General features: G+C 36.9%; 3 protein-coding genes across 3 annotated transcripts; 2 read left to right on the top strand and 1 right to left on the bottom strand.

Moving 5' to 3' along the window:
- Positions 1-340: 340 nt before the first annotated feature.
- Positions 341-4,202, bottom strand: LOC123531086 (serine-enriched protein-like). The gene is made up of 5 exons (XM_045311868.2): positions 4,167-4,202; positions 3,424-3,738; positions 3,062-3,320; positions 2,306-2,460; positions 341-1,078 (listed from the first exon to the last, which is right to left on the bottom strand). The coding sequence occupies exons 1-5, from the start codon at positions 4,200-4,202 to the stop codon at positions 1,010-1,012; spliced, it is 834 nt and encodes a 277-aa protein (XP_045167803.1). The 3' UTR covers positions 341-1,009.
- Positions 4,203-4,989: 787 nt separating this feature from the next.
- On the top strand, positions 4,990-6,782 carry LOC123531085 (serine-enriched protein-like). The gene is made up of 5 exons (XM_045311867.2): positions 4,990-5,083; positions 5,283-5,562; positions 5,796-6,031; positions 6,256-6,413; positions 6,726-6,782. Exons 1-5 carry the CDS (start codon positions 4,990-4,992, stop codon positions 6,780-6,782), a joined length of 825 nt encoding a protein of 274 aa, XP_045167802.2.
- Positions 6,783-12,524: 5,742 nt separating this feature from the next.
- Positions 12,525-14,312, top strand: LOC123531084 (serine-enriched protein-like). Its single transcript, XM_045311865.1, has 5 exons — positions 12,525-12,618; positions 12,813-13,092; positions 13,328-13,563; positions 13,794-13,951; positions 14,256-14,312. The coding sequence occupies exons 1-5, from the start codon at positions 12,525-12,527 to the stop codon at positions 14,310-14,312; spliced, it is 825 nt and encodes a 274-aa protein (XP_045167800.1).
- Positions 14,313-16,106: the final 1,794 nt, after the last annotated feature.

The following is a 16,106-nucleotide window of genomic DNA, read 5'->3' as shown; positions in this document are numbered from 1 at the left end:
CCAAGTGTGACATTGACCTTTGGGATAGGGGTTTGAGTGTTGCGCATGAGACATTGTCTTATTATGGGGTACATTTGTGTCAATGTTATTCTAAAATCCTTTTATAGATTGCCGAGTTACAGGACGGACAGGTAAAAAGCCCTCTTAACTTTTGAACTCAAGTGTGACCTTGACCTTTGAGCTAGGGGTCCGAGTTTCGTGCATGCCATCGTCTCATCGAGGGGTGTATTTGTGCCAAGAAAGATTTAAATCCTACTTTACGTGAATAATAACAAGTTCATTTATCGCTTTTTTATTTTATATTATATCGCTCTATTAATTAACAACAAAATAAATATGATAACATTTGTACAAAGTTTTCAGCACCAATTTTGATAATCGCACATATACTATAGAAACTATCTATTAGCAAGTTAAGACAGTAGACCCGTACTGACGAACGCCAAATTCCGTGTTCTCCGTAAGCGATTTCGGCATTCTCCGCTTTTCACGGAAAGCCACGAAAGTGTTAAAGTATATTTACGTCCGGAGAATACCGAATTTTCGACTGAGAATACGTCATCACACGGAAATTGCCGAGTGTTATTGCGAGTCCAATACCATAAAGCTCTTATCACGTGACTTAATGTATAGATCATGTCTTTTTGCTGCGTTGCCGTCAGTTGCATAGTCCTAAATACACTACTGCGAATATATCTTTTTCACTCTGTTAGTTACAAACACACCAGTTTTAGTAAATCAATACTGCGATGATGACCAAACTCTTCTAATTGCAGAAGAATACACTGTTGATGAGGACTTCTTTCCAAGTGCCACTGGATTACAGTCCATGTCCGGCGCCGCACTTACTACATTCCAGATATTCTAGTTGCGTGTCTTACACACACATACACACACCGTGTCGACTGAAGATGACACTCTTGTATAGTTCTGCGCTTCGTTCTTCCTCAAGGTGGAAGGGTAGAGATGAGTAAGTCCTGCTCGCTAGAGCTAATTTATTGCTTCTGTTTCAAGCGTAAAGATTTCTGGAGGAACTGCTGGCTGATACTGGATTTTGTCTTTCGATCGTGCAATAAATCTGTAATAATATTAAACAAAAGAAATAATAATATTAAAAGCAAGAATATTGAGTAACCACCTGATTCATAGAAATACGAGTCATCACTTTAAATATGGTCGGTTTAATGGACGGAGCTTAATTGATTTTCCCCATTTAGAGTATCAACTTCTTATTTATCTATAACTTGTTGTCATTTATGTAAAAAAGGGGAAAAATTTCTATTTAAGATAACTCTGGGTCGTCATGCAGTGATAATGATTGAAAGCAAAACAGTCTGACTATCATAATACTGATAACAAATGCCCCCGAAGCGTAAATAATGCTACAGTTGTCTGCGCAAAAGAAAACAAAACAAAAAAACACACACATCATATGGTGACCTTGACCCAAGAGACCCGGGTCATGAGCATGACACACCTTCTAAATATGATTAACATGTCAAATTATTTTTAAACCCCTTGACAATGAGTTATGGACCACACAAGAAACACTTCTAAGTGTGACCTTGACCTTGGAGCTAGGGGTCTGAGTCTTGCGTATGAGACGTCATCTCAATATAGGAAACATTTACGCCAAGTAATTTAAAATTTCTTCATCAATGGCAGATTTATGGACCGGACAAGAAACAGGCCACGTTAACTTTTAACCTCTTAGTTTGACCTTGACCTTGGAGCTAGGGGTCTGAATCTTGCGCAAGAAATGTCGTCTCATTACAGGGAACATTTATGCCAAGTAATTTCAAAATCCTTTGATAAATGGCAGAGTTATGGACCGGACACAAAACAAACCCAGTTAACCTTTGACTTCTTAGTGTGATCTTGACCTTGGAGCTAGGGGTCTGGATCTTGCGAATGACATGTGTCTCATAATGGTGAACACTTATGTCAAGTTATAACAAAATCCCTTTATGGATGGCAGAGTTACAGTCCGAACAAGAATTTACACGAACGGACGGTGCGATTTTGGTATGTCTATCTTTGGATGGCAGAGTAATGGACCGGACACGAAACAGAAACTGTTAACCTTTGACTTCTTAGTGTGACCTTGACCTCGGAGCTAGGGGTCTGGATCTTGCGCATGACACGTCGCCTCATAATGTTGAACATTTATGTCAAGTTACATCAAAATCTCTCTATGGATGGCAGAGTTACAGCCCGAACAAGAATTTACACGGACGGTGCGATTTTGATATGTCCACCAGAAAGGAGATAAATTAATATCAATATATAATATGTATGTACTTACTGTATTGAATATTTCATGAGCTTTTCTGTGGTTTTTGGTAGGCCCTTGCAGACGACAAACATCTCCGCAATCACACTCTATTCGCCGGTCCATATACTCCCAACAAGCTTGTTCCAGGTCCTTCAACTCAAACTGATCTGCTCCGCAAAGTAAACCTACAGAAGAACAAAACAAAGAAGTTGTGAGGTGAAGAGATGAGACGATCGCCATTGTAAGATTGATTGAAAAGTCTAAAAAATTCTTATGTTCTGAAGTTAAAATGTTGACTTTCAAAATGACTTTTTCATTGTATCATCTATTTATCCTGAAAAAGGGTTAGAGGAAGTCGGGGGTGGCGGGGGCTTTTAAAATGACTTTTTCATTGTATCATCTATTTATCCTGAAAAAGGGTTAGCGGAAGGGGGGGGGGGGCTTATTAACAATAAGAGCTGTACGGCTGAGATTGTAAATTCATATTTGTTCAATTATCTTTCTGTATGACTATATAAATATAACTTCTCTTCAGGACACCTCCAACGAGCGAACAACCTTCTACCAAGACTGATATTTTCGTTCATTTACGAGATACAAGATTTATTTTAAGTCGGTGTTAAATATACAGACAACATTAGCTATGTATAGCTATTGACCGATTGACTTTGAAGCCATGATAGGAATCTTTGTAAGTAAATCTCTCTAGAAATTCTCTTTACAACACTCACCTAATGAGTCTCTTTAAGGGTGTTCGCTCTAGATAGATTGCAATGTATAACTTACCGAAAACGGTGGAATCTGTGATGGTGGCCGTACCGCTGTGAACAAACTGGATAAGCATTCGGAACACCTCGGCGTCATATTTCCTGACGGGAATGATAAGTCGGTCTCCATAGTGACGTAAAGAAGGTTGTATGGTGTATTTCAGCCCAGTCTCACGTAGATTCAGGTGCTTGATTATAAGCTGGTACAGGACTCTGAAAATGGACGAAAACATGATTTGAAATTGTTTTGAAGAGATTTGTGAAGCACGAGTCAGTGTTTATGCAGACAAGTAAAGAATATATCGGAAAATTTAAGAATCTTGGTGGTAGAGTAGCTAAAATTCTGACCAAGAAACCATGTATAAATAATAAAACTCAAGATAACGTACTTGCTTCGGTCCCAAGAATGGCTCGAACTCCATGCACAGGTATTTCACGTGGTCCGACAAGAAACGTGACGTCACACATCTCTGGAATTTCCATGATAAGTCTCAGACTCTCACAAAGCGCGTGCGTGCTTTTAACTCGTGCACTCACATGTTCATTATCTTGACGATCTGTTGGAATCTTATAGTCATGGGATCTTGCTGGCACTTCTGCGTCAGAATCATTCTCGCATACCAGAGGTCTACCGTGGTTCTTCCAAGGGAAGTCGGATTCACGTGTATTAGTGCTATACGAACCAGTCGCAAAGAGCTAGATTAAGTCAAGTCTGATGATAACAAGAGGCATAATTTAAATAAAAATGTGACATGCGAGGTCCCCTCAGGTGTAAGTTTTATTTGGAATTCGGAAACATTCGGCAGGATAGTTTCAGAGAAGCCTACTTTCATGTAGAACTTTAACCAAAAGTTTAAAAGGCGCTATTTTTGACAAAATAAAAGGTAGAGTTATTTTTCTTGTCCTGTGAAGTTATCTAATGATGATGCCGAAGACATGATGTGAAGTCTGAAAGCGCCAGACACAGCCGAGTTTAAGAGAAACGTGACTACATGGCGTGGATGGAAGGGCTCATTTAAAATAATAAATCAAATAGTCAAGATAGATATGTAAGAAAACCCCGTAAACTTATAGGAACCGGTCACAAATATAACAACACACATGATATTTCATTTTCACTTTACCTTCGCTTCGTTAATGGTTTTTTTTTCATTTACCATTATTATTTTTTGTAAGAACATATTAAAGTCGTTCTTGTCAACAAAACATGACCCTTAATTATTATCTATCAGTGTAATTCCCAGAAAATATGCGAAACGTGTTTTTGTGATTATAGCAAATACAGCTTATAATAATACACGTATTGTGTCGAAAATATGGCTGTATATGTATTGTATTATCAAAACACAAGCTGAAAGTATCTTAATTTTACTTTTTATTACCTCACAAAACAAATCTGACTTTTTCAGCGCTTTGCACGTTTTCATACACTAAGAAAACCTAGCTAAATTAGTAATTAATGCAGATAGGCAAAATATACGTTCGTATTTTGAATTCCTACTATTTTTTTTTAAAAAAAAAACACTACATAAAAGTCATAATGGATTTTGAAAATATTAATGAAATGCTAAATGACACTTAAATTCAATTCAGATTTGTGAAAAGTTCGTTGCTGATTAAATCTTCAAACTAATCAAGATGTTACAAACAAACAGACAAAATTGCAATTTTGCATTAATATTTTCACACTATCACATGTCATAGATGACTATTGTATTGACCAATTAAATTGCGAACAAGTTTGTAGCGGCCAATGGGAGTGCATTATTTTGTCACGTGATATTGATGGCGTGGTGGCACTCAGAATTGACAAGATTTGCTCTGTCAAAAATTGGAAAAAAGTGATCACGGTAAGCTATTATAGGTAATAAAATATAAAAGTCTCAAATTCATTATCATTTAATCATTTACGAATACAACGTTGAACAATCAGTTAATCTTACAAACATGAATTCTTCATACTCAACACTTCCATTAATGGGCGGACCGAGAAATGATTTAGATTTATATGCTAACAAAGGTTTTGATTACGACTATGATGGTACGTTAATTATTCATTTTAAGATAATTTTATAATTAAATGAAATTAATGAAAAAACAAGACTATTTACAAACTCATTTTTAAAATTTGAAATCGACTAAAATTGAAGAAAAGTAGCATGGATTTTTAGATTACGAATAAATAGATCGACAAAAAGTGAAATGCAAATATTTTCACACTTTTCTTCTATATTTCGCAGATTCTTCTTCCGGCTACGAATCTACAGACATCTCTGATGTGGAATCCTTAAAGTCTGCGGAGTCACGTGACAGTCTTGACAGCTTATCACATGACAGCTACAATAATTTCCTGCCAGCGGATGAGAAAGAAGAAGTAATGAACTTTCAAAGTACGCATGCGCTCTCTGAACATCTGAAGCTGATTCTCGCTATGCCCGAGATGTGTGACGTTACATTTATTGTTGGACCACGTGAAGTCCCCGTGCATGGAGTTCGTGCTATTATGGGCACGCGCAGCAGGTAAGAAAAGTGATAGTTTACATTTAAATACTCCAAACGTATCTATTTAATTATATCTGTCGTAATGTGTGTGTAACACACTGGCATACATATTATGCACATGCTAGTCTGCTTTCTATATAAAGTTACACGTTTTACAGGTAATCATGTATTTCTTTATTTGTTCTTGTTTATAAAACAAACTCAGTTTCGCATATTTTACATATTTTCGTATATCTCCACATTTTTTTCAGAGTTATGTATCAACTTATTCTGAAACACATGTCTATGAGTGCGGCTGATGAAGACAGAAACGCCAAAAAGAACAAGAAGTCAAAGAAGAACACGTGCAACAGGTCGGTCGGAATTGGCCGGTCATTATCGCAGAGACTAGTTATCCCCGTGAAGAAGTACGATTCAGAGGTGTTTCGAATGCTTGTCCAGTTTATCCACTGCGGCAGTGTGACTATCACCGAGGAAACTGTAGCTGGTAAATATACTTCGTTCATGCATACTCTTTTAAATAATAAGAATATCAGACATGACATTCTAATAATGAAACACTGGCTATATAAATAAAAGTACAGTTACACATTATGGCATTTAAGTTCTAATTTGTACCCCAAAAGAAATACTATCAATATATATTTCCTATATTCAAGAAGAAAATAAGTACACGTACAAATATAAAAAGAGTATTTTTTATCATTTCAGGTTTGTTTTGTGCTGCCGCGCATTTCGAGCTGTCTGATTTGAGTAAAGCATGTTTAGATTTTGTGGAGAGGTGTCTGGATGCCGGTCGAGCTGAGAAACTACTCATTTCTGCAAGATGTTACAGTCACCACAACGCTACAAAGACGCTATTTGTTAAGGTAAATACTGCTTACAATAAACCGTCAATACCTTTTTGTCTCTTCTTGGCGTTCACCAATACCTTTTTGTAAAGACCTACTTTTAAAGTATTTTATTATCAAAATATTCAACTTTAATTTTTGATTCCGCTTGTAAGCCACATAAATATATGTAGGAACAGCTAATTCTTCCGAAAAAACAAACTGCTAGATAAAAACTGCCCGATGAAAAATGGTTTTCAAACAGTTTTTTTTTTTTTGCAATTTGATGATGATTGCCACTCGAGCTCCTGTTTATTGCTTTATTGAATTGTTTTTACCTGTCTTTTTCAGATTTATTCAGTGTTGGACAAACGCTGCATTGCCAGACTGGAAGAAACTGCAGTGTAAAGACATTGTCACGTGCAACTCTGTCACGTATGAATACAATAACAATCTTTCTACAAAATGTGCTTGAATCGCTATTTATTGTTGTCTGTTATTAATGCATGTTACCAGTTGTTGTTGACTTTTATTATTACTGATCGTTGTTGATTCATAAAATTAAAATGTATTAAGCAATGTCGTTCTTTTCATTGATTTACCACAATGGCGCTAGATTTCAGAATCATAATTAAGAGGTCGTTTGAGACGACGGAAGTGTTACGTCATATTTCGGTTTACTTGGTGATTCTATATAGTTCCAATCTGGTGAGCAGTTCATGGGCCTATTACACAATAGGGGAAAAGAACCTAAAATGTTATATTCAGAAGAAACACAAAACTACAGTTTATACACTTTTAGCTAGATGTAGCGGACACGTTGTATGGTAAGCGAGTTATGGCAACCTTTCCACGAGTGGAACTGAAGTTAAAAGTATGCAATATGTTGACAGAGCTATTCTGTTGGTAACAAAAATACGACCCGCAGCCTCCTAAGTGCCAACGTTAATGAAAATGGAAATAACTTAAGTATTCTATCTTCCCTTTTCTCATGCAAATCATGTCTAATCGTCACGACAATGCACAATACTCATATCTATTAGTTTTTACTAATTTTTTTTTTGGGTCGATTAAGAAGCAAGTTCTACAACTTATATTAATCACTCTCGACACCTCATTCCTGATAGAATCCATAGCCACGAGGGTTTGAGAGATGAGGCCAGTTTCCCTCTAATGCTGAGCGCCAAGCAAGAGATCTACTGGTACCATTTTTCACGTCTTTGGTATGACGCGGCTGGGGATCGAACCCACGACCTCCCGCACTCAAACCAGACGCTCTACCACTGGGCTATCGAGGCAGTTGAATACTCACATCTGGCATTGATCTTCATAGAAATTCAATTCTACGTGTACCAGCTTATCAAATTAATCAACTGGTAGTTGTAATTGGAGAACACTAGATCACTTGTTGGACAAGGCAAGCGGGAATATGGTAGTGCACAGTATCAGTCCAACTAGAATGTGTCTGTAGGACACAGGGTGTGCCCCCACTGATACATTTGTCACAAATAAGGGGAAATAACTCAAATGTTTGCAGTCTTAATAGGGTATAACCACAAATTTTTTTTTTATGAAACGGATTCATTATTCTATATCATATACTTTTTGAGCTATGAGCATCACAAACAAAAAATCCACTATTTTGGCCATTTCAAGAGCCATAACTCTGTAATAAACGCTAAAATTCTCAAGAAGAATGCCAAGTGTGCAAGGTCACATTATGATTAAGACTCAAGCAATGTTTCATGGATTTACATTAAATACTTTGAGGCACATAATTAGGTGAAAATGTGCATTATTTGATTATTTCAGGGGGCCATAACTCTGGAATAAGGGGGGGCCCAAAGTGCGCAAGTTCATATCATGATAAAGAGTCATGCAAGGTTTCATAAATCTACATCAAATACTTTTTGAGCTAGGCATGTCACAAGGGGAAAATGTGCATTTTTGACTATTTCAGGGACCATAACTCTAGAAATAGGGGGCGGACACAGATGAAAAATAGTAGGTGAGCAAGTTCATATCATGATTAAGACTCATACAAGGTTTCATGAATCTATATCAAATACTTTTTGAGCTAGGCCTGTCACAAGGTGAAAATGTGCATTTTGACTATTTCAAGGGCCATAACTATAAAAATGAGCCAGACGAAAAATAGGAGGCGCTCAAGTTCATATCATGATAAAGACTCGTGCAAGGTTTCATCAATTTATATCAAATACTTTTTGAGATAGGGGTGTCACAAGGTGAAAATGTGCATGTTTTGACTATTTCAGGGGCCATAACACTAGAAATAGGGGGCGAACCCAGATGAAAAATAGGAGTTGCGAAAGTTCATATCATGATTAAGACTCGTGCAAGGTTTGATGAACCTATATCAAATACTTTTTGAGCTAGGCGTGTCACAAGGTGAAAAAGTGCATTTTTGACTATTTCAGGGGCCATAACTCTAAAATTAGGGGGCGGTCCCAGACGAAAAATAGGAGGTGCACAAGTTCATATCATGATAAGGACTCATGCAAGGTTTCATCAATTTATATCAAATACTTTTTGAGCTAGGCGTGTCACGAACTTCGGACGGTCGCAAGGACAAGAGCAAATCTATATGCCCCCACCACTCATGGGGTGGGTGGGGGTCTGGGGGAGCTAGGCGCGTCACGAACTTCAGACGGACGCACGGACAAGAACAAATCTATATGCCCCCACCACTCATAGGTGGATACAAAAATGTTTCTTGACACATACTGGCTACCTCAATGAAGTTCTTTTGATATCTTGTATTCAATACAGTGTTAATATACTGAATTTTTATACGCCCGAATGTTATGACCCCGTGTCCGTTCGTCCATCTGTCAGTTAGCAATTTCATGTCCGCCCTGTAACCCTTGCACCCCTTTCGAAGAAACTTGACACGAATGTTCATCACATCGAGACGACGTGCAAAGCGCATGTTTCGAATCTCACTTCAAGGTCAAGGTCACACTTAGAGGTTAAAGGCCATACCTTCTGGTGTATTGCTCCACATTGGGGTGCTCATTTGGTTTCTACTGACCTAAGAACTCTAGTGAGATAGCATATTTCATTGCCCTGGCATGTTTCATGAAATCAAAAGACCACGCTGGCAAAAGCTTTCTCTGAATTCATCAAAGAAAATGTGGATAGATATGGCTAGCTGACAGTTTATTTCTGCTGTTTCTTTCTAATAAGTTGTAGTGGTACTGTCATATATCCGCTACGATGCACATGTCATCTGGGGTATTTAGCAAACAATTATTATGCCCCTATATTATAATGACATTCAACTGTAAAACTCAACAAGTGCAAACAATTGCATGCAATAAGTAACTTACAGTGAAAGTCCTGTCTCACTTGTTGTTTCCAGTTAATGCAAAACGAAGTAGAACTCTGACAGCTTCAAATATATGTAACAACTGAAAAACTGTCACTCAGCCATATTTATCCATCTTTTCCATGACAAACCCTACATCAGTTAGGAGTTGGAACCATCGCGTTTGTAAAAGCTATGGTCAGTGAATAAAATGAATGAAATGCACACAAAAATATCACACAATTTTATTCCTGTTTTGTTCCACTCCTAAAACACGTTCTTGTTTTGCAAGTCTGTTATTTTCCACATCAGTCCTCTGCTCATCTTCACGATAACTGTATATATCTAACAATTTGCGCAATCTGTCTTTCATAGTTAATGTATTCTGATCAAACATAGTAGAAATCTTGTAAATTTCATCAAACTTTATCAAAGTTTCAGGGTGTAGTGACTCGTCTACCTCAGACAAGGAATCTAAAAATAAAAGTAAAGAGCATCTCAAACTTATGTCTACAACTTAAGAGACAGCAAGCATGCCCAAGTGTCTAAAAATATATATCTCTTCTGTCTTCTCTTCAAAAGAATATATCCAGGGTCCTATATATGGATCAGACCTAATACAGTCAGTATCCAATATATTACTTGTTTAAATCAAATCACACACATCTCACCACTTTATGTAAACCATTATTTTTCAGCAAGATATATCTAGCAAGGGGGCTGGCATATAATTGATCTTGACCTCCAGACAGTACAGTCTTTCTTTGTTTTGGGTTTAACACTGTTTTTCAACAGTATTTCAGTTATGTAATGACGGCAGTTAACATACCCAGTGTTCCTGGATTCTGTAACAGCGCAAACCTATTCTAAAATACAATCTAATTGGTCAAATTGTTCGCCTAAAATATCAACTGTAACGCCATTGGTCAATTTCCAATGTCAGGATCGTGTGAAGTGTTTGAAAGTAATATACTTGCTAATTGGTTTGTAATTAGGCCAAGGAAACTAAATAGACAGTTTCATTTACTCAATCAAACAATTGCAAGAAATCGGCCAGACATATGTCTTTCACACTTATTTAACGTTTGATCTTCTTTCAAATTCAAAAAAAAAGATTTTTGCGTAATTATGAAATAATAACCTGGGAATGGAGTAGTGATTCGGACCAAAGTAACAGGAAACCATACGGCATACGTTTTCACATTTACTAAATATGCTCTAAGTCTCGCAAAATATTACTCTACAGAAATGATGCTTTCTAGAACCTAAATATTAAATCCACTAATCATGTCACGACTCTATCGGTTTTATATAAGAAAACCTCCCCAACACTGAGGATATTTCAATAATCAATAAAGGGACCCTGGCAGTCTGGTCTAGAATTCGACCCTTTTCCATAAAAAACCTGTCAGATTACAGCGCGTTCGCTTACTTGTTGCCCTTCGAGCTGACAAAAAAGGCTTTGGAATATTTTTGTTCAGCTTTAAAGGGGGTTAATTTTGTAAACTGAATGTCGGAGATTTGAAACCTGTTTCAAGACTGTCATTTCATGATGCCAAAGATTTTGAAAGCATTCAGTACACTAATAATGTTGACCCGTTAGTCTAATGGAAACACGCTTGAATGTCAATCAAGACGTCCATGGTTCGAATCCAGGTCAAGCACTGGAGTTTTCTGAGACGCTCTTGAAGGCCAGACCTGGTTCTTCCAAGAGAAGTTGGATTCGAATGTATTGGTGCTATACGAACCAGACACCAAGAGCTAGATTAAGTCAAGTCTGATGATAAAAAGAGGCAGAATTTAAATAAAAATGTGACATGTGAGGTCCCCTCATGTGTAAGTTTTATTTGGAATTCGAAAACAGTCAGCACGATAGTTTCAGAGAAGCCTGCTTTCATGTAGAACTTTAACCAAACTTTCTAAGTTTAAAAGGAGCTATTTTTGACAAAATAAAAGGTAGTTATTTTTCTCGTGATGATGCCGAACACATATGTGAAGTCTGAAAGCGCCCGACACAGCCGAGTTTATGAGAAACGTGACCACATCACGTGGATGGAATGTCTCACATTTAAAATAATAAATCAAATGTAAGAAAACCCCGTAAACTTATAGGAACCGGTCACAAATATAACAACACATAGATATTTCATTTTCACTTTACCTAATGCTTTTTTTTCATTTACCTGACTATTTTTTTTTGTAAGAACATATTAAAATCGTTCTTGTCAACAAAGCTTGACTCCTGCTTAATTATTATCAGTGTAAATCCCAGAAAATATGCGAAACGTGTTTATGTGATTATAGTTAATACAGCTTATAATAATACATGTACATTTGTATTATGTCGAAAATATCGCAAAATATACGTTCGTATTTTGAATTCCTACTATTTTTAAAAAACACTACATAAAAGTCATAATGGATTGTGAAAATATTAATGAAATGCTAAATGACACTTAAATTCAATTCAGATTTGTGAAAAATTCGTTGCTGATTAAATCTTCAAACTAATCAAGATTTTACAAACAGACAACATTGCAATTTTGCATTAATATTTTCGCACTGTCACATGTCATAAATGACTATTGTATTGACCAATTAAATTGCGAAAAAGTTTGTAGCGGCCAATTGGAGTGCATTATTTTGTCACGTGATATTGATGGCGTGGTGGCACTCAGAATTGACAAGATTTGCTCTGTCAAAAATTGCAAAAAAGTGGTCACGGTAAGCTATTATAGGTAATAAAATATAAAAGTCTCAAATTTCATCATCATTTATTCATTTACGAATACAACGCTGAACAATCAGTTAATCCTACAAACATGAATTCTTCATACTCAACACTTCCATTAATTGGCGGACCGAGAAATGATTTAGATTTATATGCTAACAAAGGTTTTGATTACGACTATGATGGTACGTTAATTATTTATTTTAAAATAATTTTATAATTAAATGAAATGAATAAAAAACTATATTTACAAACTCATTTTTAAAATTTGAAATCGACTAAAATTGAAGAAAAGTAGCATGGATTTTAAGATTACGAGTAAATATATCGACAAAAGTGATATGCAATTATTTTCACCATTTTCTTCTATATTTTGCAGATTCTTCTTCCGGCTACGAATCTACAGACATCTCTGACGTGGAATCCTTAAAGTCTGCGGAGTCACGTGACAGTCTTGACAGCTTATCACATGACAGCTACAATAATCTCCTGCCAGCGGATGAGAAAGAAGAAGTAATGAACTTTCAAAGCACGCATGCGCTCTCCGAACATCTGAAGCTGATTCTCGCTATGCCCGAGATGTGTGACGTTACATTTATTGTTGGACCACGTGAAGTCCCCGTGCATGGAGTTCGTGCAATTATGGGCACGCGCAACAGGTAAGAAAAGTGATAGTTTACATTTAAATACTTCAAACGTATCTATTTAATTATATCTGTCGTGATGAGTGTGTAACACACTGGCATACATATTATGCAAATACTAGTCTGCTTTCTATATGTAAAGTTACACGTTTTACAGGTAATCACGTATTTCTTTATTTGTTCTTGTTTATAAAACAAACTCAGTTTCGCATATTTTACATATTTTCATATATCTCCACATTTTTTTCAGAGTTATGTATCAACTTATTCTGAAACACATGTCTATGAGTGCGGCTGATGAAGACAGAAACGCCAAAAAGAACAAGAAGTCAAAGAAGAACACGTGCAACAGGTCGGTCGGAATTGGTCGGTCATTATCGCAGAGGCTAGTTATCCCCGTGAAGAAGTACGATTCAGAGGTGTTCCGAATGCTTGTCCAGTTTATCCACTGCGGCAGTGTGACTATCACCGAGGAAACTGTAGCTGGTAAATATACTTCGCTCATGCATACTCTTTTACTGGCAAAATAATAAAAATATCAGACATGACATTCAATTATGAAACACTGGCTATATAAATAAAAGTACAGTTACACATTATGGCATTTAAGTTCTAATCCGTATCACAACAGAAATACTGTCAATATATATTTCCTATATTCAAGAAGAAAATAAGTACACGTGCAAATATAAAAAGAGTATTTTTCATCATTTCAGGTTTGTTTTGTGCTGCCGCGCATTTCGAGCTGTCTGATTTGAGTAAGGCATGTTTAGATTTTGTGGAGAGGTGTCTGGATGCCGGTCGAGCTGAGAAACTACTCATTTCTGCAAGATGTTACAGTCACCACAAGGCTACAAAGACGCTATTTGTTAAGGTAAATACTGCTTACAATAAACCGTCAATACCTTTTTGTCTCTTCTTGGCGTTCACCAATACCTTTTTGTAAAGACCTACTTTTAAGTATTTTATTATCAAAATATTCAACTTTAATTTTTGATTCCGCTTGTAAGCCACATTAAAATATGTAGGAACAGCTAACTCTTTCCGAAAAAACAAACAGCTAGATGAAAACTGCCCGATGAAAAATGTTTTCCATACATTTTTTTTTGCAATTTGATGATTGCCACTCGAGCTCCTGTTTATTGCTTTACTAAATTGTTTTTATCTGTCTTTTTCAGATTTATTCAGTGTTGGACAGACGCTGCATTGCCAGGCTGGAAGAAACTGCCGTGTAAAGACATTGCCACGTGCAACTCAGTCACGTATGAATACAATAACAATCTTTCTACAAAATGTGCTTGAATCGCTATTTATTGTTGTCTGTTATTAATGCATGTTACCAGTTGTTGTTGACTTTTATTATTATTGATCGTTGTTGATTCATAAAATTAAAATGTATTAAACAATGTCGTTCTTTTCATTGATTTACCACAATGGCGCTAGATTTCAGAATCATAATTAAGAGGTCGTTAGGGACGAGACAGGGAAGTGTTACGTCATATTTCGGTTTACTTGGCGGTTCTACATAGTTCCAATCTGACTTGATGAGCAGTTCCTGGGCCTATTACACAATAGGGGAAAAAAACCTAAAATGTTCCATTCAGAAGAAATACAAAACTATAGTATATACGCTTTTAGCTAGATGTAGTGGACACGTTGTATGGTAAGCGAGTTATGGCAAGTCTTCCTCGAGTGGAACTTAGACTGAAGTTAAAAGTATGCTATATTTTGACAGAGCAAGTCTGTTGGTAACAATAATACGACCCGCAGCCTCCTAAGTTAATGAAAATGGAAATAACTTAAGTATTCTATCTTCCCTTTTCATGCAAATCATGTCTAATTGTCCCGACAGATGCACAATACTCGTATCTAGTAGTTTTTACTATTTTTTGGGGGGTCGATTAAGAAGCAAGTTCTACTTAATCACTCTAGACACCTCATTCCTGATAGAATCCATCGCCACGAGGGTTTGAGAGATGAGGCCAGTTTCCCTCTAATGCTGAGCGGCAAGCAAAAGATCTACTTGTACCATTTTTCACGTCTTTGGTATGACGCGGCTGGGGATCGAACCCACGACCTCCCGCACTCAAACCGGACGCTCTACTAATAGGCTATCGAGGCGGTTGAATACTCACATCTGGCATTGATCTTCAGAGAAATTCAGTTCTACTTGTACCAGCTTATCAAATTAATCAACTGGTAGTTGTAATTGGAGAACACTAGATCACCTGTTGGACCAGGCAAGCGGGCATATGGTAGTGCACAGTATCAGTCCAAAAATTTTCTGTGCCTCAAACTGGCTACCTCAATGAAATTATTTTGGTATCTTGTATTTCAATATAGTGTTAGTATACTGAATTCTTATACGCCCGAATGTTATGACCCCGTGTCCGTTCGTCCGTCTGTCCGAGCTCACATTTGCATACTTAGGTGGCTATAGGAACAATAGGTAACTGTACTTTTTCTTTGATGTCATTCATTCCGTAAGGCTTTTATGTGGCTATTTTTCTCTTACGTGGCTAAAAGAACAATAGAGAGAACAAAAGAGTAGCCACATAAGTATCCATATGTAGGAACGTCCGTTAGCAATTTCGTGTCCGCCCTGTAACCCTTGAACTCCTTTCGAAGAAACTTGACACAAATGTTCATCACATCGAGACGACGTGCAAAGCGCATGTTTCGAATCTCACTTCAAGGTCAAGGTCACATTTAGAGGTCAAAGACCATACCTTCTGGTGTATATTGCTCCGCATTGTGGTGCTCTTGTTTGGTTTCTACTGACCCAAGAACTCTAGTGAGATAGCATATTTCATTGCCCTGGCACGTTTCATGAAATCAAAAGACCACGCTGGCAAAAGCTTTCTCTGAATTCATCAAAGAAAATGTGGATAGATATGGCTTTTTTTTCTGCTGTCTCTTTTCTAATGAGTTCTGTAGTGATCGCTATGATGCACAAGTCATTTGGGGTCATTTGGCAAACAATACTTATGCCCCTATATTAGACATAGTACTAGAGATCAATCAATTAC

Source organism: Mercenaria mercenaria, chromosome 11, assembly GCF_021730395.1.
Source record: "Mercenaria mercenaria strain notata chromosome 11, MADL_Memer_1, whole genome shotgun sequence".
Classification (NCBI taxonomy): Eukaryota; Metazoa; Mollusca; class Bivalvia; order Venerida; family Veneridae; genus Mercenaria; species Mercenaria mercenaria.
This window is presented reverse-complemented; position numbering and strand designations above follow the sequence as displayed.

Bases quoted from the DNA above. Each gene is read 5' to 3' on its own strand.
- LOC123531086 (XM_045311868.2), bottom strand. From the start codon at position 4,202: ATGGTAAATGAAAAAAAAACCATTAACGAAGCGAAG. The intron at 3,321-3,423 runs TCTTGAGTTTTA...TTGTCTGCATAA, and splicing joins GGACCGAAGCAAGTACGTTA to ACACTGACTCGTGCTTCACA. The intron at 1,079-2,305 runs GTAAGTACATAC...ATATTATTACAG, and splicing joins CTCATGAAATATTCAATACA to ATTTATTGCACGATCGAAAG.
- LOC123531085 (XM_045311867.2), top strand. From the start codon at position 4,990: ATGAATTCTTCATACTCAACACTTCCATTAATGGGCGGACCGAGAAAT. The intron at 5,084-5,282 runs GTACGTTAATTA...TATATTTCGCAG, and splicing joins TTTTGATTACGACTATGATG to ATTCTTCTTCCGGCTACGAA. The intron at 6,032-6,255 runs GTAAATATACTT...TTATCATTTCAG, and splicing joins CACCGAGGAAACTGTAGCTG to GTTTGTTTTGTGCTGCCGCG.
- LOC123531084 (XM_045311865.1), top strand. From the start codon at position 12,525: ATGAATTCTTCATACTCAACACTTCCATTAATTGGCGGACCGAGAAAT. The intron at 12,619-12,812 runs GTACGTTAATTA...TATATTTTGCAG, and splicing joins TTTTGATTACGACTATGATG to ATTCTTCTTCCGGCTACGAA. The intron at 13,093-13,327 runs GTAAGAAAAGTG...CATTTTTTTCAG, and splicing joins ATTATGGGCACGCGCAACAG to AGTTATGTATCAACTTATTC.